Genomic DNA, 24,807 nt, shown 5'->3' with positions numbered 1-24,807 from the left:
CTTCTTCATGATCGATGTGTGGACTGTGTTAGCTAGAACCGGTCCTTATTCGCGATTTTCAAATAACTATTTTAACGCAATGGAGGCCCGGTTTCACGCACGCGCCGGGTGTATAGAGATCTTATCAGAGCTTATCGGTTGACCAACCTTCCTATGAAAAAATGCATTAGTTTTTGACAGTACGCCATTGGTCCCACTAAGAAAGCTTTCGATTTGAGATGATATAAAAGCAACCGACGAAATATTTTTATTAATGCAGTTGATGCAGATGCCACGGCACCCGGCACAGTGATGTGCGGCCGTAGTGCTGTCATCCCTGGGCTGGGATTGTCTATAACCTTCGCTCCCTTTGAAGAGGTCGTTGACAAAAAAAAGTCAGTGATAAATACGCATTTTACCCAATATGACAACTGCCAAGCTTCGGTGTGCCGAAAGTTATCACAAGCAAGACAACGCAGCAGTACCCAATCAAATGCTCTAAAGCGGAAATCAGACTCGCTGATCTAATCATGCGAGAGGGCCAAAAGGGTTAGTAACTAGAGTGCCCGCTATGCGGGTAGCTTTTAGAGCTAGCGATTGAGAATCTCCAACAGCGAGTGTACGAGTGGTTGCCCTGGCACGAACGCAAAGCAGGCGTGAAGCTCAGCTGTAGGCTCCTTTCACTGTTCAGAAGCCGCTATGAGCGTGCTATTTTTTATGCAAAACCTGCCTGCAGCGTACGCTAGGGCTTTTATAAGCAAGCGACAATGTCTAAAACAGTTATTACCCAGTGCCTGGCGCACCGTGCCGACGTTTTGCACGGGTCGCAAAAGTTTCGTTTAGTAGAACCAGCCGAAATGGAAAATGACTGCAAAGTTGCGTGGGTGTCTTCGTTTTCTTGTTTACTAACCCCTTCAGCCGACTGAAAAATCCGCCTCTACCGTGTTGTGAAGTTCATTATTTTTTTTTTAAATTGTCGTGTCACTGTTTCTGTTATTACGCCATTACCCTGGCAATTATTTTTGCAGGCGTCGGTGGTATGGGGCGCGATCAAAGTGCCGTAAGCAGAGAAATAGCGATTGCGTGTATTGAATTTTATGCACAGGGGTGGTGACGAGAAAGACATCTTTTTTACAAAAATTACGCCCTGCGCCAACTTAAGGGGTTGGAACAACACGACGATACCCCTCGGGTGGCAAGCACCAGTGCAGCGTTCCAATAGCGTGCCGCCAGGAAGCTTGATTCCCTGCTATAAAGCAATATCCCAGTAAAAAAAGACAAAAAAATATTTCTGTAGTTTTTCTTATTTACGCGTATCGTACTGTCGTCTTGTCGTATTCTTGTCGCGTCGTGATTCTGATGTTCTGTCGTGTGTCGTATTCCTGTCCTATTTTTGATGTTCCGGCGTTCCAAGTTCTTGTCTTGCCGTGATCTGATGTTCCATCTGTAGTTGCACATAGTTTGATGTTGTTGCCCAGTGTGAAGAGTAGCGTAAGTGGCAGTTTTTTGTGACTACAGGAATGTTTGTCATTGAGAAAATTGACTTTGTTGTCACAGATGGCTTCGTCGTAACAACAAGACTTCTGTTGTCACAACAATGTTTTCTGTCACATGACAGGAATTCTTTTTGGTTTTTGCGGTATTCCAGTTGTGATTTTAAACTGGAATGGTGCTATGAATATGGCGTTCACACTAATGGCCTGGACGCAGGAGCGTACCTTGGAGAAGACGTACTGTCCCACTGGGACGTGGCTTCCACGCACCACGTTGAGGATGTCGTAGTCGCTGTCGAGTCGGTCACCCTTGTCGTCGAAGCGGACACGCCCCGTCTCGCCACGCAGCAGCTTCTGTTTCTTGAGCAGGCTGCAAGTGGGCGTAATTAGAGCAGCAGTGAAAATGTAAATGTACTCGGCAGGAAGATTCCTTCATAAGTTATTTATTACATCTATTTAAATGAAAAACCCGGGGTGTTTTGCTAGTACATCAGATGCCCCTAGAGGTCAGGAACAGTTATCGGTCGCGGTACGTAAGGGTGGGAAATAACAAGGAAACAATTGGTTCGTATATAAAGTGGAGGAGAGTGGCGCCGACTGCCTTTGCTAATTTAAGGCTTAGGGGGATGGGGGAAATAATTTCAAGAATTTTGTCGTTAGCGGGAATGATGTCAAGGTGAGTGCTTTCGTTTTGAGACCGAGGGCATGCCCAAAGTATTGTCTTGAATTCTACATGTGATAGTTAGGGCTTGATTAGTTAAAGAATAAAAAAAGTGTCGTGTAGCAGGGAAATGGTTTCTAAGCATCATTAGTTTTCGTAGACGGACTTGTCAGGCGTGAGAATAAACCGTACTCGTCGTGCGTTTAAAGGTCCGCGGAACGAGGATGAATGCGTATGAATACAAGCACTTCTTTGGGGTGTCGGAAACCTACCCACATTTCAAAAAATACGAATGCAGGACGTGAAGCTATTTATTCTGCCTCGAAGCGTCTATAAGCACACAAGCTTGGAACAGATACCGCTCCACACCTCCACACCTCCCCCCCCCCCCCCCCAAGGCTCACAGAAGGCTCGATGCTTTGGGAACCCAGTATATATGGGCACACAATACCTTGCTTTTCTATCTAAGACAGAGCTGAGGAGATGTTAAAATTTCAAAGCAGTCAATCCGCTATGAAGACATTGGTTCTAACGCACCAGGTCCGCCACCCAATCGAATTCATGGTCCCAAAGTGATTCTGCTGACGATAGTTAGCAAAAATGGTCTTGCCTTTGATCGCGTCAAGTGAGCTTCCCGTCTCATTGAAAAGCAGCACGCCCCTATATATTAACCACTACGCATTGGCCTAAAAATGAATATATCACAGGCAGCAATGGGTGGGAAGGAGCTTCAGGTAACAATGTATCGAGTCTCAGGTCTAACTTAGTTCTAACCCGTTGCACTAAACCCTCATCCTTTGCTATTGTCCTCTTTATTATAGCATTGAACAATTCCTCACGCAACTGTATATTCAAGTGATTTTTTCCCATTGGTACTAACTGGACCAGCTATTCCCCTATAGCTGTAAGTCAAGTGGTGTGAACGCCAATAACCGACGTTGTGTGTGGTAAACCCTCCCCCTTTGAGCATATGTGTTCGTTGCTTTCTTCTCGCAGTGCGAACCCGTTTCGTATATTTTGCACGCACACACGCACGCGCACGCACAGTGCCCACCCTCGCAACGTTCATAATTCGGGTAACAGGCTTCTAGCACGTCCAGTTGTGCATTGCGGCAGACAGGCCAGGGACACACGTTCGATGTTGTAACCTTGCCCCGTTTGGTACGTGAGTGGTGCAAACCTGACAAGCTTGAGCCCGGACTCCCAGGAGTTCCCGAGCATGCTGCAGCTGATGTTCGGCTGAGTCATGTTGGGATCCTTCTGCAGCTCTTTCAGGGCCAGGGCAATCACCTGCACGCTGTCTCGTATGTGGGCTCTCTCGTCTGACGCGTTCACGAGCTCCAGTCCTAGCACACCTAAAAGTACGAGGAGAGAGGAAGTGTGAACGGGTGATTTTGCGCATAGATCACCGAGTAAAGCGATTATGAGAGCTACAGAAAATGCTAAACAAACGGCTTCAAGAGCACTGCTGTCTGGTAGAAGCAATATAGTTGAACTCCTTTGATTACTAAAACTTTTTGTGGGGCTTCATTTACAGCTGCGGGAATTGAAAAAGAAGGAAGTGTGAAAATAGGTTTACCTATATTCTAACATGAAAAAACAAGGTGGAATATGACGCTCCATCACGGACGAAGACGTTTGTCGAAGGTAGGCTGTCCTGATTGTGCAAATGGAGGTGTGTTCCAGGCAATGAAGATTAAGGAAGCGATTCAGACAGCGACTTAAAGGTTCACTGATTACGGTTTCTAACGCGCCGAAGCTATATCTCGGCTATGAGGCGCGCCGTAGTGAAGGACGCCGGATAGCGTTTGACTACCTGGGCATCTCGAGCCATGCCAGGTGGTATCCCAAGGTATCTCGAAACATCTCGAGGTATCTCGAGGCATCCGAAATATCAACACACGGGCGTGCGACTCAAATTTCGTTTGCATACATGACAATATCAGTACCAAAACCTTGAAAATTGCAGGACCTGTGGGCACAATTAAGAAGAAAAAAAGGAAGATGGCTGAATGCCTCAATAAAAGAAAATAGACGACAAAAAGTCTGCATTTTTAAACCCTTCAGGCTCTCGAACAAAAAGCAAAGCACCATCTCTTTTTACGGTGAAACACGTCTTTCATAGACTTTTCGTTCCATTTTCTTGTCCCCTATCGAGATATCCTGTCGCAACTTGTTGCGTTTTCAAATAAGCGAGGAGCCTTACCATCGGGCACATTTGGCGCTCTGAGGGCTTGTTCAGACACAATCCAGACGTAACCTGGACCGGTCATGTTCAAAAAGGCCACTTCGGAATATATTCCCGTCGCATCGTCAGCACTGGAGAAAAAACAGCCACAGGAACGATGTGTAGTATATCTGTAATTATAGACTCTTCACAGGCTACGGCGGCTGATCAGCCACAAGTACAGTGAACCAATCGGCTGAGTTCATCTCATCAGGATTAAGTAAATTACCGAATCTACTAACTTTTATTTCGTTCATTTCATTTATTTCATAGTGCACACTTTCACAGGTCCAGGCACGTATAGTCCGGCAGGTATAAGCGGTAGATATAAAAACTGCTTTCTTGGTTACACAACTGCGCAAAATCTTGTTAACACACTTCTACTAAAGCCCGAGTACGGAACTACCAAGAGATCCCAGTGTGCGCAGTCAAAATATGAAGCCCTTGGAAGGGGTACTTCATTTGTAGATTACCTTTGGAAATATCGTATGTTCGCTGTTCGGTGCAATTGTGCAGAAACCATTTACCAAGTGGTTATAGTAGTCAGGGTGTCAACGCAATCGTGACTATAAAGGTCATATGAGGAAATGCAGAAGCAGCCCTGTAACTCCATCATCGCCGCAAGTACATTTTTATGGAATTGTAAGTCTCAGAACCACAAGGTCAGCTTAAAGTACACCAGGGGTTCTAGTACGAGCTACGCTGTTAACCGGTGGTGGAGCAAACTTACGTTGCGTAGAGCACAAACACGCGGCAGTGAAGCTCCTTCGTTTCTTCCAACTCTTGCGTGATGTCAGTGATACCCGGTTCGTATTCGATGACTCGTTCAAGCTAGAGCAAGGAAACGGGGATAGGCACACAATAACATTGATTATTGCGATTGACAATGGGGCAATTAACTTTCGAATTTACTCGGTGGCTCGAGAACGTTTATTCGCTCTGGGGTTCTTTACAGGGTGGGAGGAGAGGAGTGAAGAGGGTTTTTTATGCAAACGAAAGGAATTTCTAAAGGTAAACAAAGGATAATTCTTTCCACTTTGGACTCCCGTCCCCAACTGACATAATTTTTTTTTCTTTCTGGTGATCTTTTTGTGATTGTTTAAAGGCGGGAAATATTATTTTGAGTTTCGCGGTATGCCTCCCCGAAAGCGCCGTGTTTTGAGCCATCTGTTGCTGTCACTGGCTAGCGAAATTCTGGGCACAGACACTACAGACAGAGTTAATTGATATTAATGACGCAGTAGAAAATTACACCATCATTTTTTAAGCAACGGCCGATAACGCCTCAGACAAAAGGGTCAAGTATATAAGCAAAGGTCTTCGCAACTCCAAATTCCTGGCGCAGTCTGGCAACGATGTGGGAGACAAGCAACATGGCCGCCGCATGGAAGTTCGCGGGGAACGTGCCCTAGCTCTCGGGTCGAAGTTTTGTCCTGGCAGCTGCCTATCGCGATCGCTTTAGAGACAGCATTCATTATCGTTGGGGATATTGCACTCTGCCTCGATTAAGCAATTAATCATTCGAAGCGGCGGCTCCATACGCCACACCAGCGATAGCGCCAAAACCGCCGTTTTGTGGGCAGGCGACGTCAAGACCACATGCTGTACGCTTGACAGGTTGATCAGCGCCTTCAAATGCTTGTTTGCACGTTGTGCGAATATCAGAAGATTCAAGCCGGTTGAGCGGGAGCTCCTACTTTTTCGCTGTAGGAACCGGACCATGAAACTTCACCAAACAATGACCTTTCGATTTGAGAACCAGCACTGGGTTATCGTTTTATCTCGGGGCGCACATGCGAAGCGAGCCGTAATGGACCCTGTATTTCTTGCTGAACCCAGCGCAATAAAAATATCGCATAAATCTACCGTCGAGTCGAGGAGAGGCTTTGACTTTCCGAGCTCAAACATGCACACAGGGCGTGCTGCCATCGCCTGCTCGAAGACGCCAGCACGCGAGCGCCAGGCAAAATACAACAAAAACGTACCATTCCTTCGTAAAAAAAGCCGAGAGACGGGCGAAAGATGGCTAAGATCAAAACTGCACCGAAAGTGCGTCAAAATCTCCGCTAAAAGTGCAACCAGCCTTCGCTGAAGGTGCATGCAACCGATCGGCAAACATACAAACACCCGTATCGCAAACTCAGAACGAACCGATGCGAAGATTTTTTGCGAACTGAGTGAACGCATCTACGAACGATCCAAATGTATACCGATACATGACTTATGAGATAAAGCTATGCTAGTGTACTGCTTCTTCACGATCGATGAGTGTATTGTCTTTCCTAGAACCGCTCCTTTCTCCCGATTCTCAAGTAACGGTTTTGGCACAATGGAAGCCCGGTTTCTCGTACACGCAGTGTCTCCAGAGATGTTATCAGAGTTTTCGGTCTACCAACTGGTCTATGGAGAAATGCGTCAGTTTTTTGACAGGACCCCATTGGTTCCACTAAGAAAGTTCTCGCTGCAAAAACTGCGGGCATTCACTCCTTACAGAAGCTTAATCAGCGAAGTTCTAACCCGAGCCCTGCGTTTACACGTTTGTTACTCCTTAAATGGCTCACTGAAGTGTTTTTTGATATACGTTGCATGGTTGTGGTATCTTCTTTCGTTGCCGTTCCCCCGGCCGCCCCTTCCCGCCGTTATCGTTTGATCGGTGCTTCACGAAGTGGCTCACTGCATGTCCGCTCTCCTACAAGCGAGATAAAGCCAGCCACGCTATCTACCCTTACTTCTAACTCCTCTCCAACGTGTTTTTTTTTTTTTCATGCATACTTATCGGTTAGTAAAAGGAGAGTTTTCAGCGCACAGGGCTGCTTTCGCTTAACCACAGGAAGCTTCGCTTTAAAAAGTTGCAAATCCGTCTTGCAAAAGTTGCAAAAAGTTCATATCCGTCGTGCAAAAGGCGGATCTAAATATTCAGCACAACGTGCGGGAAGTCAATGGCACTTAGCCCGCCTCGAGATCGGGGCGGAGTGTAGCCAGGTCTTCTTTTGTGATCTTATCTACCCGTTCGCACGCGGCCGCTCAGAAAGCCGCATTTCTTCCTAAAATACTCTCGCTCACAGCTTCCGCCACACGGTAATCCAAGTTAATTAAAACGTTCTAACCAGGTTACCTTGTGGTAGGTGCGATAGCGTAACTTGAAAAGTTTTCGCCGCACCTTGATGCCCTGTGGTTCGGCCTTGTTCTGGAATCGGCCCAGCGTGGCCCTGCCGTCGTTGTCGGAACTGTGGATGAAGACGACGCAGCGGTACTTGAGGAACTGCAGAAGCTCCACCCACACGTCGGCCTGCTGAGAGTACGGCGGTACCGTGCGCAAAAACGTCCGGTGCAGGTTCTGCGAAGAGCCGGAAGAGCGAACTTGGCGTGTGTCCTCTTGGTGCGCAGTCAACTAAGTGACGGGGTGGACCCTCGATAGAACGAAGTTACTTTATTTCATATATCGCTTTTTGTGGCTTTTAGATGTGCAGTGCCTAGCCTCTTTGAGTAAAGAGATGTTTATTGCTTTGTTACTGCTTGTACTAACTTGTGCAGTGTCTAGCCCCCTTAAAGGTGTACTGACACGAAAACTTTGTTCCTTTTTTTATTGATTTCATCAATGTTTAACACCCTGGCGAAACCGAAACAGCACTTTAAATATTTGAGCGGCCGATAAATAATTATAATTTACGGCCTGAAAATCGTCTGTTTTGGTTTGTTTCGGAAGCGTTGTTTCGACCGCTCCGCCGCCGGAGCTGAGCGGATGAGCTGCCTGAAGGCGTTAGGCCTAGCTTTGCGGCGGAAATTTGATGACCGCTTTCAATAAAAGACCTGATGGCGGCTTCTGTTGCGATTGTGGGCTTTATTGTGGGCTCCTTTCCCGCGTGTGGAACTTTATTTTTGGCAAGAGTGCCTTTCTAGGCAGCGGTTATGCCAGTAGCTCTGGCTACCTGTATCACTTCGTCACGGCCCCTCGATCAAGCGCACGCATGCGTGCGCTTGATCGAGGGGCCGTGACTTCGTGAACGCGCCAGCGCCAAATCGCTGCTCCCCGGGCCACGCGCGTGAAGCGACGTCAGAATTTTCTGATTAGCGTTGGAAGCAGACGGCTACGTCACTTCTTGTCCCTGTCACGGAATGATGTCACGCTGATGTCCATTTGTTGCGCACCGCTCCGCGTGCTGTTCCGTCGGCGCGATAAATCAAATGAAATTGAAGTATGTTCCACGCGTCGCAGGCCGCTCATATTTCAGCCAGGGTATTCTGTTGAGTAAAGGAAGCGAACTGTGTAACAATATAAACTCCAAAATTGGTGTCAGTACCCATTTAAGTAAAAAGCTGTTTACTCTTGTGTTATTGTTTCCTTTAACAAGTGCACTGACTAGTCTCCTTGAGTAAAGAGCTGTTCATTATTGTAATATTGCTTGCTGTAACTTCTTGAAAAAAATTGGTAACCACCCACTCCACACCGTAATACCCTTCGGCCCTAAACGTATGTAAACAAATCACTAAATTTTTTCTACGTTAAACGTTTCAGAGGCGAAATAAGTCTGAACACGCACTTTGTCAGACAAGGAGCTGTGTCTGGAACTGATGCCAATGACAGGTACGTTGTAGAAGCCACAAGTGTAGGAGACGGCGGCAGGAGAAAGTTCGCCAGAGACTGGGTGACTGATCACGACAGCAAAGACCTGCAACAAGCGGGCGAGAGTGCACACAGGTGACGCTTTGAAGCAGTTGAAAAGATATTCAGGCGCTAACAGAATGACACGGAATAAAAATTTGGTTACAGACGTGTAGGAGGCAGAGAGACAATTAATGAGACGTCACAGCCGTGAAACATGTACGGCCGTGCGGCCAAAGGTTTTCTGTCTTGAGCAGGAGTATATCTGTAGGTAATAACTTAATAAGGGGCGATGTCTTGCCAAGCTTCATGCTGATTCGCTTGTTCCATTCCCGTCGTTATATTGCGGATCATTTTTGCAGACTTACAGATTTTCCAAACTACGCGAAGCTGAGAGTGCCTTCGAATGAGTTGTTTTGAACAAAGAAAATTCTTTTAGCCAGCTTTGGAAGCGGGAACTAACAACCATTCACAGTTTGCCGCAGCAGAAAGAACGCTTTAAGTTAAAACAGCCAAACGAAACAAACGCAAAAAGACGCAGCACTGTTTTAACGCGTACCAGTTGGTTGATAATGCTTAGAAGAAATGGCGCACAGATAACACGACAAAAGACATACAGTGCTGTGTGGTCTCTCGTCTTTATTCGATCAATTTGTGCGCTGATTTATATTTAAGTATTATGCACCAACAGGCGAAGAAAATGCGAGACTCCAAAAACTCGTCACCGAGGGCGACGCAAAACAATCTATGTATACTCAAAAAAGTGCCTAGGCTTCCCAAGGTATACTTCTGATATATTTATGACGAACCGCACATTCTTCAACGTGGTGTTTTGGAGTGTTTAAAAATTCTCCAAAGCGCAGTGACAGGGGATTAAGCAAGTATATGTGCGCATACACTCCGGACTCCATCTTGCATAAAACAATTCTTCGGGAACTTAAGCCTGCTTACGTGCCTTGAAGGAAAAAGCCTATGCGCGGGTACAAGTTATGAAAGACAACGGAAGCTGCCGCTGTGCGCGCCGCAGCCGGCTGTTTATCCGCGGGGCACAAGCAGACCGTCACTGCGAATATTTTGAACGTTACACGATTAATTCCCGTGATTTTCCGTACTTAACCTGCTTTCAAACTGCTGCAGCGACGACAAACAAACTAGGTGACAGAAAGCAGACGATGTGATGCATTAGGCGCAACGTCCTTTCAAAAAGCGCGCGTGCCCCTTGACATCCGGGTCCTTCGCTTTGGCGGAGCGACACACTGCGTGAGCTTTTGGCGTTCTTAACTTTCGCCCGAGTATAGCGATTATGAGACTTCGTTACAGCTGCATCGTGTTTGCGCGTCTTTATTGACTTTAGTTTCTTCGTCTTCCAACGTGATTTTCTCCGACACGCAGATATGCCGCAATTGAGCTTTTCCACCATCTTTATCTGCGCAGGCGCTTGCAGGCGCCGCAGTTACTTTTGGTGGCTCGCTGTTATCGCACCATACCGCTTTTAACGAAAGCCGTACCGTATGGATTCCAGGCTCAACTACAAAAAAAATACTGCTTGGCATTCGTGGGCCGCTGCAGAAGCGCGAAGTCATCGAATGGTCAATTATCGGCATAAAAATGGTGCCAAATTTCGCCAACACCGCACCCAAAGAGCGAACTCCGCGCATGAAGTTAGAAAAGCGGAGGGTGTGAGAATGCGAAGCAAGCCCTTTAGCTATCATTATGGGCGTTCCAAGTGATTAGCAATTTTCGACAACAGCGTCACCTGCAACCTGAAAGAGCCACCAATTGTGCTTTTTGTTTTCGCCGCTACGAGCACTTTTCATGTCCTGGAAAAGGTCCATTCAGCAGCAGCTGCCCTCCTCGTGCTCCTGTTTTACTCACGCGCCGTTACTTTCTGCTTTCACGTGACACGCATGAGGCTAATTTTTGTTCCGTTCTCGCAGGGTGCCACGCTAGGGCTGCGGTTAGCGTACTTGCCTCTTTCTTTTGCAACCCTGGTTCAAATCCTACACGAACCCAAACCTGCGTTCGTGAATTTTTCAGTTTACAGAATTATCGCACAAAATTATTACTTTCCGGAAACTCGTAACAGCCTACCCTTCCCTGACAGCACCATTTACTTTCCGTGCGACCTGCACGTATTGACGAAATTTAGTATCACACTTCTCAACTGCCAAGATCTGCACTTTTAATTGAATTACTTCATGAATCAAGATTTTAGTTCTGTGCACTCTGGTACGCATTTTCTTTGCGCGTATCATGAGGCAGTACAGTCTCTGGAACGAGAAAGTAGAGAGTTTTAGCTGACCGGTGGGCTGCTCAGCTGCGTGAGCAGCAGAAAGGCTTGTAGCTATCCAACAACCGTACCTCCCTCGGGTGAGAAGCATTCGAGCCGCTATAGGGGTCATAATTTACGTAAAAGTAGTTCTTCAGCCTTGGAAAATCCAAAACAAGGCTGAGTTCTTGGTAGCTGCATAAAAGTAGGCTCGCGCTTCGCGTTCCGTGTTTTTTTTTTTTTTTTTGCTTGCCTTCTAGACCACGTTAAGGTTTGTGATTGATTCGCCTATCGGAAAGCGCTTTTGCGAGTTATTCGCTGATGTTTCAATTGAGAAAAAACGAGTTTGCTGTAGCGCTCGCCTTGCAGGGAACTTCCATTTTGAAATCCCGAGGGAGAGCGCAAGCTGCCGTGAGGATCCGCTCAGCTAGCCTACCGAAGGGAGAGGGGCCCCACTCCGTTAAAGCCGCTTGTTCCGGAGCGCACCACGCATGCGCAATGACGCTCCTGCTTGCTACTTGAGCGGAGCAGACCGCGAGAAACGGGCAGCTAAGCCTCATATTATACGACCCCTGCCACACAGCGCAGCTGAATTGCATATCAGTAAATTATACATTCAGAAGATAATTTGCGGAGTTAATTGCGGCTCGTTGAATAGCTACTACGAGTGATTCTGAAAAAAAAAACAGTCTACGCGAGCTCGTTTAGGTCATCAAAAGGCAATGAAATTACGAGCTTCGCAACAAACGAACAAAAAGATTGTGTGAGAGAGCACCTGTGAGGAAATGAGGTTTTCGCAGACGCTCTGTGCTATCCTTATGGGGTTGGAGTTCATGTGGACCGTCTGCGCGTAAAGCATGATGCCATGCTCTGCGACGGCATCTTCGATGGCCTGCGCAAAGTAGCTCGTGCTGTCCGGCGGATTGACCACGGCGCCGATGTGGAAGATGGGCTGCTGCTGCGGCTGTTGCTGCTGCGGCGGGTGTAGCTGTTGCTGAGATTGCGGCCGCCGCCGAAAGAGGGCGCCCACAGCCGATGGAGAAACACCCGCCGAGGCCGGGCTGCGATTGGGGAAACCACGGAAGGTTGCTTTTATAGGGACCCTGCAACACTCTTTGAGCAGTGCAAGTAAACATGCACGACGCTTAGCTTACACTACCATAAATACCTGAGCCAAATATTACACGTGCACACGAAGCGGTGAGTGCGCAAATCGCTGTGAAAGATGCGGAAAAACCAACCACGCTCTCTTCAGTTATCCTCATTATGCACCTCTGGCATGGCCTAGACGACGTCATTGAGGCCCTGTCTGTCCAATCGGCTGTCACTGGTCAACTTCGCGGCTAATTTCTCGCACTTCCTGTGACGATCCGCCGTCGTCGGCGGTGTGTGCGAGCCTCGTCTATGCCTGAACGTGTAGGCATAGTCTTGCCGTTTCTTTTTTGAGTGCGCGCGGAGTTTGTGTGATGAGCTCCATACTTCCCTTTCAACCAGACCACTCGACAACAAACGTTTATTGCTTCAAAAACGCCCCACCAGCCCGAGCGCACGCTTGCGAGCAGGCACCCATGCCTGCTTTTTCGTGGCAACAGACCGGAAATAGGCCCCTCCACGTTGCACAGAAAAGGAGAAAACTCCCTGGCCTGTGATATATCGAAGGCCGCCGAAGAGGATGCCGCGAACCGCACCCGTCTCCGAGAGAGAGCGCGCAGCTTTCGTCGCGTTGTCCGCAGTCGATTTGAGAGGGAGCGATTATGCGCGATTTCTCATCGCGCGTAGTTCCGGTGATAGTGAACGGATTTTCATGATTCTTGCGGGAGGAGATTGCTGGGACCATAGACTTTGCCCCAAAATACATTCCTATTGTTCGATGGTAAGTGCTGCAGGGCCGCTTTAAAAACGGGACACATTTAGGACAAATATTGCTTCATTCAGTTGGGAGTCTAGGCCCACTCAACGGTTGAACGACAAGAAACGACAGAGACAGACACACAAACAAATACACAGACATACCTTTAGCCCAACTCAGAGGTAGAGAAATCTTTTGCTATGTTGAGTGACCCAAATCGTCCCAGACATACAGATATAGAGGGACGGAAAAAGGCCAAAATAAGAGTGAGTGAGTAGTGAAAACTTCATTGCAGAACAGCCAGTAACCATAGACGTTGGCCAAGAGCCCTTCGGCTCTAGCAGCGTTTTCGGCCAGCCAACAAAAAAAAAACGATCGAGCCAAAGACGGACAGTAGCATGGTTTTCGTATGGTGTGCCACAACGACTTCATTATTCCATTTACCAGCATTTGCTAAGATCAGTCTTCACTAGACAAACGTGTGTAAGATGCTAGCTTCTTGACACGGGTGCCAACCCACGCCCTCCTGGTGCTAGGCAGACAAGGCGTAATCGTGCGTTGAACTGCCTTTATTCGATATTCTCAAATGATCCTGCTGGGCGTGGGCGTTCGTACACACATTCAACATTGCCTTGATACGCATGCTGACGAGGCGCGACACGGATTCGCGCCCCCTACCTCTCAGAAAAAGCGGCCACTGTGAAATTTAGTTGGCGATCCCTTTCTCCATCTGTCATTTTTTTGCACTAAAAAGCCAGAGTGAACTATCTTTTTATGTAATGGGAACAGCACAATTGATGGACCTGAAGCTTTTGTCGTTTTTTACATGGGCGTAGCTGTCAAGTGGTTGCGCCAAGTTGCTGTAGAACAGATAGAATATCGGCTGATCTTATAGCTATTCCCATTTAGGTGGTGAGCGTTCCCCATTAGTCGTATTCTCATTGTTTCTTCGATCACTTCTCAGAAACCTCAGGCTGCTGAATTTTGATAAAGAGTGCTACAATATGTTGACTGTCAAGTTGGATGTGCAAACTTTAGTAGTAGTAAACAAATTCATGTAGCGAAGAAGGGGATGTGGCTCTTTATTTCAGAAACCGAAACGGCGACTCTGCTGTCTCTGCCCTGCCTACCAGTAATTGCTGGGCGTCCGGGTAAGCGATGACCGTCGTGTTTACCCACAGCTTGAGGAAAGGAAGACGAGAGAAACCGGTGAGAAGAATTGAGTCTGAGCACACTCGATGATGGTGTGGGTTAACGTGCCTGGTTGGAATCAAATTTGCAGACTTCAGAGTAGAGGGCTGGACATAACGTATTTTTGAGATTCTAAGCACCCTCAGATTCCAAGTACCCTCCCCTACTTTCAGAAGAAAACATTGAAAAAAAAACGTTTGCACGCGAATCTAAGACCCCCTTTTCTAAGCAACCATCGGTGGATTTTAGACTCGTGGAAGCGGGCCGTAGTTGACGATGTGGCCAAGTCATTTATGAAGTTTTCAGTTCCAAACCACTTCCAGAGAACAGGAGACGATCTGCTGGGGGATACTAAGAGCGGCGGCCCAAGTGGCACAACGGACTGGAATGGTAGTGAGGGTGACAGTTCTTAAAGGAGCCATGAAGACAAAATACAAGTTTGGTTTATAGAAAGACTGCTTAGTCCCGATAACAATGATACCGATATCATTGCAATTTTCGAACAAATAACGGAGATCTTAAAGAAGACGTGTGAAGCAGTAGCGACCCCCTAGCCAATTTCCCGCAACTTTTCTATGACGTCACGGAACGTTGTTTGCGCGATTGGCGGCCGCCTAACTGCCCTGTCGCGACGACACATGACTGGACGTCTGTAATGGGGCCTCTAGTTCCATTTGACCGCATCACTTGAATGCTAACGTGCAGTTAGCGCACTGAAAATTATGTTTTATTGTTGGCCCGTATGACGTCATTCTTGCTCATAGCACGTCACTGTGGCGCAAAATTTGAAAGTTTTTAAATGCTTCCTGCTTTTTTTCTTAAAAAAACATCTTTTGTGGCTGTAATAGAGGTGAGTGAGATACTGAATCCTAGTTCTTTCAAATTAAACGAAGTTGTATTTTCTCTTCATGGCTCCTTTAAGGGGTGGGTTCACTGTGTGTACCTATTGTTCTTTTGAATGTATTCCAGCCAGATTAACATCATCCATTTCGCCCGTCTCGTTGAGATACGGCCCCCCAAAAAGTTGCAGTGGGGGGGGGGGGGGGTAGCGGGGCGGGCGAAATTTAGGGTTTGCGAATCTAAGCACCCCCCCCCCTCACTGCAGGTATCGCAATCATGTAGAAAAGGTGGTGCTTAGAATGGAGTAAATACGGTAGGTGAAGAAGAACAGGGAGGTTGGGGTGAGGTCAAATGTTCATTTGTAGGAAGGCATTCAAAGGCAGGTAAAGTGCAGCTACTAAGCAATTAAACGGCGAGTTTTCTGGTGAAATTCCAAAATAAAAACAGCTGACGTTTCGAAAAGAGTCACTGGGGTTGTGTACAGAAATCCGGCGCGAAGGGTGGCTTAGCGAACAAGTGGCAATTTTCATTGACTCTGCTGCAAACCTACACATGGCCCAGATCTGTGCATCACCGTTTTAACGATAGAATATCTCGGACACTTTTCACTGTACGTTTCACCCTTACCGTCAAGCAGACAGCTGCCATTTGCGCACTTCCGACCATGCCTTGAGAAGCGAAAAGAATAAGAGATTACGATACAGGAGAAAGCATGGGCTAGAATATGCGGCCTCTCAGCTTAACCAATCATTGCAACTACGCGCTATTTCGCTCACAACAGATGTTTACACGGTTGCAGTGCTTTGCAATCTGCGTATGACTCGGGTAATACCGGCTGCTTTTCACGATTCTGACATCGCAGTAATGGCGACAAGATAGGTCAGCAATTTTGTCTTCCTTGCAATCAAAGCTTCACAGTCATTCATGCAAAGTGTGCATTTCATCTAACGTGAGGAGTGTCCACGTGAGGTATAGATACAGACCATAGCAACGTGATGTCGCTGGGCTTGTGAGCGACCTATATTTAATGCGGATGATAACTGGCTCGAACACGCTGTACGACAAACACAGTTCCACTAAATATCGGCTACCTGCCCACGCTATATACATTTACATAACAAACCCTTCATTTCCCCATTGTGTTAATGAGGGCAATTAGAATGTCCATAGTTTCTAATAGCATTGTGATCTGGAACATTTTTTATTCGTGAGAGGGAGCGGGAGTTTCTTCCCAGAACAGCGAGGCAGAAGAACCTTTGTAAAAAGGCAAGTGCACAGTGCAGCCCCTTTGGGCACGCCAGGCCCATCTTGGAACGTTGGAGATTTAAGACTTGGCAAGGGCAGAACAACACTTTCAATGCGTAATAGGCTCAGCGGTGTGTAGGGTCGTCTCTACGTATACACACCTTTGCGTAGTGACGAGCGTGGCGAGGTGGAGGTACAGCAGGAGAAGCAGCCACACCGAGAGGCGTTTGGTGTCCGGCGCCCCCCCGCTGCCACCCGCCCGCCGGTGGGAAGAGGAAGGGGCGCCCCAGGTAGTCGGACGGCGCCCTCGGCCAGCCATGGGAACCGCCGGCCACGCTGCAGTAAAACAACCGCAGATTAGCACCATTCGTTCCTAAGCTCATTCATTCATTCATTCATTCATTCATTCATTCATTCATTCATTCATTCATTCATTGTCTGCGCGTTTGGCCAATATTTAGACGTTATTAATTATCGAATCACTTCCAGACAAACTTCGGGGGCATTGCTGGATTGATTAATAATTCATTCATTCATTCATTCATTCATTCATTCATTCATTCATTCATTCATTCATTCATTCATTCATTCATTCATTCATTCATTCATTCATTGTTTTCACTTTTGGCGAGTTTTACTTATTTTGTTGTTCGCCAAGCAGTTTCAAGTAAGCATCAGACACTTTGGCTCATTGACTGATTGATTGAATCGTAAATTTCTTCATTACAAATCTACACATCTGGCTAGTCTATGTTGAGCTCGTAATTCCCCGTTTATTTCGGGATGATACCTAAGTTACGGGGCTCGCTCCTATAGGGCCGCGACGAATGCTCGAAATGTTTGAAAAGCGGAACGAATATGATCCTGTCCGATTCGGTGAACGAAAAGCAAAACAAGGCTAAATTTACAATAGTGGTTGAAGCAGTAGGAAAAAATTCAGGAACAGGTTTACAACATTCGCTAAACGCAGCGAGAAAGCATTTCTTAAACGGAAAAACAGCTGTAAAACAGAACTAAGCAGGACGAGACATCAAGCAGCAGTGACTGACAACAGAAACTTTATTTCGAAGGAAAGAGTTTTTACACGCGTGTATTAGGTAACAAATACAATAGGAAAAAAAGATAGAACAAGCGATTATGAACTGATTATACTTAATCCCCTTTCCCAATACGTCCGAACAATGCAAAAAGGGCGAGAAGGATACAGCGACCAACGCACACGATCAATACCAGAAGCTTTAGGTATCCCTCAAAAGGAGAAACAACAAGCCTGCTCGCCATTTTTGGAATATTGGAAAGGAAGATTAAGTATTTCGGTTCATAATCGCTTTTTTTCTTTGTTCTGATATTTTTTCCTCTTCTATGTGGTATCTAGTACACGTGTATAAGCCTTCTTTCTTACAGAGAAACTTTCTGTTTCCAGTCAGCGCTGCCTGGTGTCTCGTCGTATTTAGTCCGTTTTTGCGCTGCTTTTTCGACTAAGCATAATGCACGAACTGGCCCGAATGAAAGCTCTTTTAGAGGCAAAATACTACTTTGCAATTACCTCAGAAACGCTTCCTAGTTTGCCATCGGCACGCGACGCACGCCGAGGTGGAGGTGAATAGAACAAACGGTTTAAACAAATCCATGTTCAAGAGATGGTGTCCTTTCAGTTTTGGTGTGACTGACACCTTTGATATGTTCCAACTAAAACATTTCTTATCCCAAAATGCTAGTTTGTCCATATACTCACTGCTTACTGTATATCTTCAGTGACAAATGTAGTACTGTACCGTACTCTATTCAATCACTCTAGTCAAGCTTTAGCTAACTTATTTCTTCTTGAAGTATGGTACCATACCCAACCTGTCCCGCGCCATTCGGATTTGCTTTGCCGATTTAGTTTTACGGATGTTGCCATGCAAACGCAGTTTTTCTTTTAGTTTGTTTGAGAAGCCCTAACGTTCTAATACATCACACATTTGTTTCTTTAGTTTTTAATGATATGAACCCACAGTACAGTCAAGTTGGGTGTTGATGTATACGCTCTGGGAGCCCATTTTCGTTCACTTCGCTGTACAACAAAACCGCGACCAAACGAAGGCCCCAGTGACAAAATTCGGTTCACCAAATTACACAGTCACATTTCACGGCGCTTGGTAAATCAACAACGCCAGCAGGTGGCGCAAGTGAAATCACTTACTACATGCAGTGGGGAATATTAATCTTAAGGTTGCAGTGAAAGAGTTCACGTCTTTTATGAACGTCGCAACAAAGTACACTTCCGTATTCACACGATAATGTTCTCGTTGGTCATCGAAAATTGGTCGCTGGTCGTCGGAAGTTTATCTTCCGGTTTGCTTTCATAAAACCGTTTTCCTTTCCATCGTTTAATACCGCGCATTTTGTCATCGCTGGTTGCTTGGAAACAGCATCCTGTATACCACTTGCCTCGTTTACGAACTGAGCAAAAGAAGAAATGCTGTCAGCCTCCATCTCCGTTGTTATCCACGCTAGAAAGACACAACGTCCCCCTGCTCTTACAAAAAAGCCCAACTTTCCGCGTCACAAATTCTTCGACTACAACGCGCGCTTCAATCTGGAACAGCACCAGCAAAAAACACACCCTGCTCCCCGCAATCTCAGGCAGAGCGAGTTTGGAACAAACAATGCAGCTCGTACAACAGCAAAAATGTCCAGAACACAAAGCCGCGAAAAGCGAGGAGGAGCGCTAGTTAGCATTCTGCGGAACCTCGCGTCCTCAAAAGCGGAGCGAAAAGCAAAACAAATCTGTTCATTAAAACACGACGCCGTGCACTCCGGCGCGCCCCTAGCGGCCAGAATTGATTTGCCGCGGGAGGACAACAAAAAGAACGCTGGAAGGGAAAACGTCTCGGCGACGCGGGATAAGTGGGAAAGGGGGCGGGATGGGAAGATGGCGGGACAACGAGGAGTGATGAAACAACTCCTAGAAACGAATGCCTTCGACTCAGGTTACCCTTAAAGGTAGCATTCGCTCTAAACGTGGCTGTCAGAGTGGAGGGTGTTTACTACTGTTTGCGAGATTAATTCTCCTATTGTTCATGTAACTCACTTCAAAGATAATTAGCAAGATTTAGGGCATTCTCATCAGCGAGGTGTTCGCCCAGATGAAGGAAGACGAGTGAGCCGCAAGCGAGGGTGGATCCACTGTTGACGCAAGGACCACGGAGGAAACGGGCAGGGCCGCCAGCGGCGGACCAGCGCTGTGCTGGCGCAGCAATAAAGGATACAAACAGCGACTTTCGCGCTGTCTCGAGGGTGTGCTGGCCACGCTATCGGCTAGAATCTCCCCCTGCGGGCCTGTCGAAGGGCTAGCACCGATGAAACAGCCGCTGTCGGCTGTTTGGCACAGCGCAGAACGAATGGCGTCGAGAGAACGCTGATCGCTTCTCCGGATCAAGCGACGAAGAGATTGAAGCCGTACGAGATGCCAAAACGTGTCGGCGCTTGTTGCTGAGGCTAGTTAGGCTGACGGTCAGAGCCTTCGGCGTGCTTCATTACTGGCAGTCCTCGCTTTTGCTTGAACCTGACCATTGCCTTAACCGACAGCGCGAGCAGGATATAGCAACTTGGGGCAACGAGTTGAAGATATTCGCGGGCACTGGGTGAGAATGATATGATACGTAGTCAAAAGTTACCAGCAGATTTTTTTATGCTTAAATGGACAAACATATGGCGGCGAAGGACACGTTTCCGCACGTGCTCTCCAAAACATGGCGGCGTATCTTCTCCTTTCGTTGCGAATGTCGACGACAGATGGTAGTCGACTGGCACCCCTGCCAAGTAAATGCATTCCTTCTCTTTCCAACTCACCTCCCATGCTGTCTCTCTCACACCTCGTTCTTCCCAAGATAACACCAGAGTCCGTCAATGAAAAACATTGAAGGACTCTGATAACACGATAGAGGTTTGCTCAAGTCAATTTAAATTTACCGCGTTCCACTGCTCCAGTTGGTACCTCGATACCAGCGCTGTCGTACGGCGGAGACGCGCGTGAATCGAGGCACCCTACTCCAACGTTTATAGAACCACGTTGACTTACTCCACGAGCGTTCCAAGCGGAACATGGAACCTAGCTAGTGGAACGTTTCCTTGTTGTTGCCGTTTGATTTCTTAAAATGCCGCCAGAAGCTATAGTGGCGCGGGCGACAGCAGGCTACAGTGTGAATTTTTTTCTTTAGTAGATGTAGTGTTTCATTGCGTAAGAAATCAAGCACTTATGACTTTTTTGTGAAGGAACACTTAAAATATCCCTTATGTATTAATTTTGTGTCTTATATACGCGTAATGTGTTGTTCTTGTTCAGCAATGTTGACAAGTATGAAAATACAAACCGGACTTACACGTTTTGATTTCGCTGTGAGTATATAAAACTGTTGCGCAGACTTCGTTTCACTTTGGCCGCGTGGCTGAATCGAGTCACAGACAGACAGACAGACAGACAGACAGACAGACAGACAGACCAACATTTCTGGGTTTAAGTAGCCCAAGAAAGACTATCGTCTTTAAAACAGTCATGTAGCCTTCATCTGTGTTCCTCACCGCTGCCGGGCCAGTTTCAAGAGAGAGAAAACGCGGACAGAAACGCGTCGCTCTCCGAACAGCTGTCTGTCCCTTGATCGAATGCCGTTCTACATGGTGCGAATTTACGTGCGAATTCGCAGCCGCAGAGGCGCTTGTGCCGAAATACGACCTATTTTCGTCGCTTCGGCAGCAAGGAAAATAGACAGTTTTGCAACACCAGAGTCGTCGCAGCTGCGGATTCGTAGGAAAATTCGCAACCGTGTAGAACGGGCTCAAGCGCTCTTTGGTGAGCACGCCAGTGAAATCGGCCTGTACCGCGAAAAAGTGTCACTCCAGATTTCATCAAAATAAATCCATAATCAGTCGAGTAGTAACACATGGTACAATAGTGAAAATGGATATTATCAGTGCCTTCGGAATAAATTAAGGGCATTCAAAAATGAAAAAAAAGAAAACAGAAACGCATGACGCAATGCGGTTGCGACGCGTTTGTGCGTAGTAGTGAAAGCCGATTTTAAACGAACGGCGTATGTAGTGCCCCATAAGGGAGCAAAACACGGACTCCCCTATAGCGCCCCTGTTCATACACAGACTCCCGTGTGAACGGACTCCCGTTTGCTATACACAGACGAAGTATACTTCGATACAAGAATGCTTACGTTGTCGATGGTAAAATTTATTCCCATGTGCATTTTCCCTACTCAAAAGTGGACGCGTATATGAGGCGGCCAGAAATAATGTTTACGCTTTAGTACACACTTTCCACAATTTCTGCGACATTTTTGTGTGAAAATTGTCGGACACAGTAAACATTAGACGCGAAGCTGACACCTAAGTAGTGGCACTTGTCCCGCGTTAGAGCAATATTTGTGTAGCATTTATCTTTTGAAGGAACTTTCGAGCAAAGAGAAATGTTCGAGAACGGCCTTTTGTGTTTGTTGAACGAGGGCTCAGGTCCCAAAATCTGAGCAGGTACTTCCGAATTGTAATAAATCCTTTGGTATTGCCTACAAAGCCTGGGGTTTCATTCCCACTACCAGAAGCGTAAATTATGTTTGCCGAAAACGGCCAGGATAATAGTAAACCCCTACGCCGAAAACGTCCCAAATTTTGCATCCGGATTTATTTATTTATTTATTTATTTATTTATTGAGATACCCTAAGGGCCGAAAAGGCATTACATAGGGGGGGGGGGGGGGGATTGCACATCAACCAAAAAATTGCATACAAGTCACATGTGTCAAATGATTGCTGGGTGAAAAGCCAGTACAAAACATAAATGGCGTATAAGAGAATAGTACAAGAGAATATGGATACAGAACTAGAGCGGACGTTCATTTTCTAAAAACCTCTTTCATTTTCTTCATTCATTTGAAGCGGATGTTCATTTTCTTTTATGCTTCATTTATGAAGCATAAAAGAGCAAATTACACCTTTTAAGCCTGGTGTCCAGATCATGGATAGATAAGTATCATCTTCTCTTTTTATTCGCACATAAAACAAAAAGAATTCTGAAAAATCTACCAAGAATTTCATTTTTACCGCTTCATATTTTCTGCCTAAAACGTCACTTTACTTCAGCCTTTTTTCTGCGTGTTTGGAGGTTGAATTCTTTCTGCTAGCCTTACATCACACCATGCTCCTCGTGCAGAGCACCGCCGTGTAAACGGGTTTTCCCCCAAGCTATCCCAGCGGGAAATTCAGCGACGGGTTGTCCACTATCCCTTCTTTAGTCTTCCCCGGCGCAGTAGGATTAGCGCAAAGTGAGCCGCAACACAGCGATGCTATTCTCGGGTTCGTCTGCTCACCGCATCTCCGCCAGGATTCCCATGGGAACCCGCGTGGTAGCGCCCCAGAGCTGCCTTCTCTCCGTCGCAGCAGACGGCCAGTATCGACTCGAGTTTATCCCGCGGCGTCGGGTCGATTGAGCGTGACGGGCTAGTAGCGCGAAACGAGTTGAGCCCGAGCCGGTAGAAGAATTTTATCGACTCGTATAACGCAAACCGTGTGAAGGTCCTTTCCCCACCACACCGACCGGCGAAACACGTGATTTTCGCGGGCTTTCGTTGTTTACAATAGATTGTCTTGTTTTATGCAAACTCATTGGTGCCGCCTTATCAGTTTTCTAGAGAATCGACCTATGCTTAGCTTTGTAATTTAACTCACCCGTTTTCTTAGCGTGGATGAAAAAAAATAATTTAAGACGAGGTTTTGTAAACTCTTCAGGTTTTTTCCTTGCTACGCCCACTAATTTTCCTTGAAGGACATTCAAAGGATAGGTATACCTTTCGCCACCAAACGTAGACGCTGGGGCAAGAATGTAGAGCACTCATAACAGGATATTTAAGAAGAGTATCATTGATGATTGCAGGGCAGGGCGAACTAAACGAGTCACGCAAAAAACGACACAAGGTGCGGTTAGTGACAGAGATTTTGGAGAAACCACACTAGCCAAGCGGGATGCTTAATTACTTTTTGGAGTGCACGTCAGGCGAGACAGGCGGAACGAGACGGGTGTCTGCTTTATTCTATAGTTGTGGCTCAATCTGCTCTCGTGAATAATGGAGTGCAGACGATGACGGAAATGGGCACAGGCGGGGTGAGGATGTGATGACAGTAAAACCTATTCACATCCATTAACGCGTCAGTGCGAGGACAAAAACAGAGTCCGAACAACCGAACAAACGAATGAACGAATGAAGAAACGAACGAACGAACGAACGAACGAACGAACGAACGAGCGGCCGACCGACCGAACGAATGAACAGTTATTGGGAGGGACGCATCAATGTTGCATGAGGGAAAGGTGGGTGGGATGGAAGAAGAAGGCATCAGTATTGTCCAAACGTGGAGGTGTTATGGAATGACATCTTTATCATGTCACTATTGATACAGATGTAGCAGCAGCAGAGGCAGCACGGAGAACAAAATCCGGGAAATAAACTACAATCTGCCCTAAGATGAGAAAGACCTCACTGATAAGCAGAGAATCTTGCAGGTGTCAAGCTCCGGGGATGATGCAACAGTGGTCGAAATTGCTAAGCGATCAACCCCAGGGAAATTAAGCGACATTCTCACGTACAACGTATACCCTCTACGGAACTGCAGAAACATAAAGGGGAGAGAACCTGTGCAACTGCCAAAGGGAAAAAAATAGTGCTGGTCAAGGTCACGCACGCTATGCGATGGAGGGTGAAAAAAAACTTAATTAGGAAGTTAGTCCGACAGTAGCTGATGTGATTAGACTTGCGGATCTACACAATCGCATTAACAGGATATGCACTGCCGGATCGTTAATATGTCCGGTTTCAAATTGCGCTCCGCAGAACAATTTGCTTTTTGTTCACTTGTTCACTTCGTTCCCTTTTGTTCACTTTATTCACTTTTTTCGCTTTTTCAAGGCTCCTGCATCCCATTGCTCTATATCAGGACGCCGAGAGAACGTCGCCGTGCGAAGAGGAATCGCTATATTCAAACTCTGTCTAAAAGCATTTGTGAAACGGTGCGTTGAATGAAATGTTTCATTACTTGAAAATATTCTTGGCTGCAAGCATAAGGTTCCAGTATGCCTGATCAGAACGAGCTTAAAGGAGCCATGAAGAGAAAATACAGCTTCATTTAATTTGAAAGAACTAGGATTCAGTAACTCACTCAGCTCCATTACAGTCACAAAAGATGTTTTTAACGAAAAAAAGCAAGAAGTATTTAAAAACTTTCAAATTTTGCGCCGCAGTGACGTGTTATGAGCAAGAATGACGTCATACGGCCCAACAATAAAACATAATTTTCAGTGCGTTAACTGCACGTTAGCATTCAAGTGATGCGGTTAAATGGAAGTAGAGGCCTCATTACAGACGTCCAGCCATGTGTCGTCGCGACAGGTCAGTTAGGCGGCCGCCAAT

General features: G+C 46.6%; 1 protein-coding gene across 3 annotated transcripts in view; it reads right to left on the bottom strand.

Annotated features, from left to right (window-relative positions):
- Window positions 1-24,807, bottom strand: part of LOC144142784 (glutamate [NMDA] receptor subunit 1-like) — a 128,711-nt gene that overhangs the window by 28,552 nt on the left and 75,352 nt on the right. For all 3 annotated transcript variants that reach the window (XR_013317043.1, XM_077674510.1, XM_077674509.1), the window contains exons 2-9: window positions 16,519-16,693; window positions 12,008-12,293; window positions 8,902-9,030; window positions 7,521-7,697; window positions 5,091-5,191; window positions 4,340-4,452; window positions 3,314-3,488; window positions 1,698-1,842 (exon numbers count right to left, since the gene is read on the bottom strand). Coding sequence is in view for 2 of the 3 variants with exons in the window: in XM_077674510.1 (XP_077530636.1) it covers window positions 1,698-1,842; window positions 3,314-3,488; window positions 4,340-4,452; window positions 5,091-5,191; window positions 7,521-7,697; window positions 8,902-9,030; window positions 12,008-12,293; window positions 16,519-16,676 (1,284 nt within the window). In the remaining variant the exon portion in view is untranslated. The remainder of the gene's footprint in view (window positions 1-1,697; window positions 1,843-3,313; window positions 3,489-4,339; window positions 4,453-5,090; window positions 5,192-7,520; window positions 7,698-8,901; window positions 9,031-12,007; window positions 12,294-16,518; window positions 16,694-24,807) is intronic.

Source organism: Haemaphysalis longicornis, unplaced genomic scaffold (genome assembly GCF_048455015.1).
Source record: "Haemaphysalis longicornis isolate Haplotype H1 unplaced genomic scaffold, Haemaphysalis longicornis Haplotype H1 scaffold_6, whole genome shotgun sequence".
Taxonomy (NCBI): Eukaryota; Metazoa; Arthropoda; class Arachnida; order Ixodida; family Ixodidae; genus Haemaphysalis; species Haemaphysalis longicornis.
This window is presented reverse-complemented; position numbering and strand designations above follow the sequence as displayed.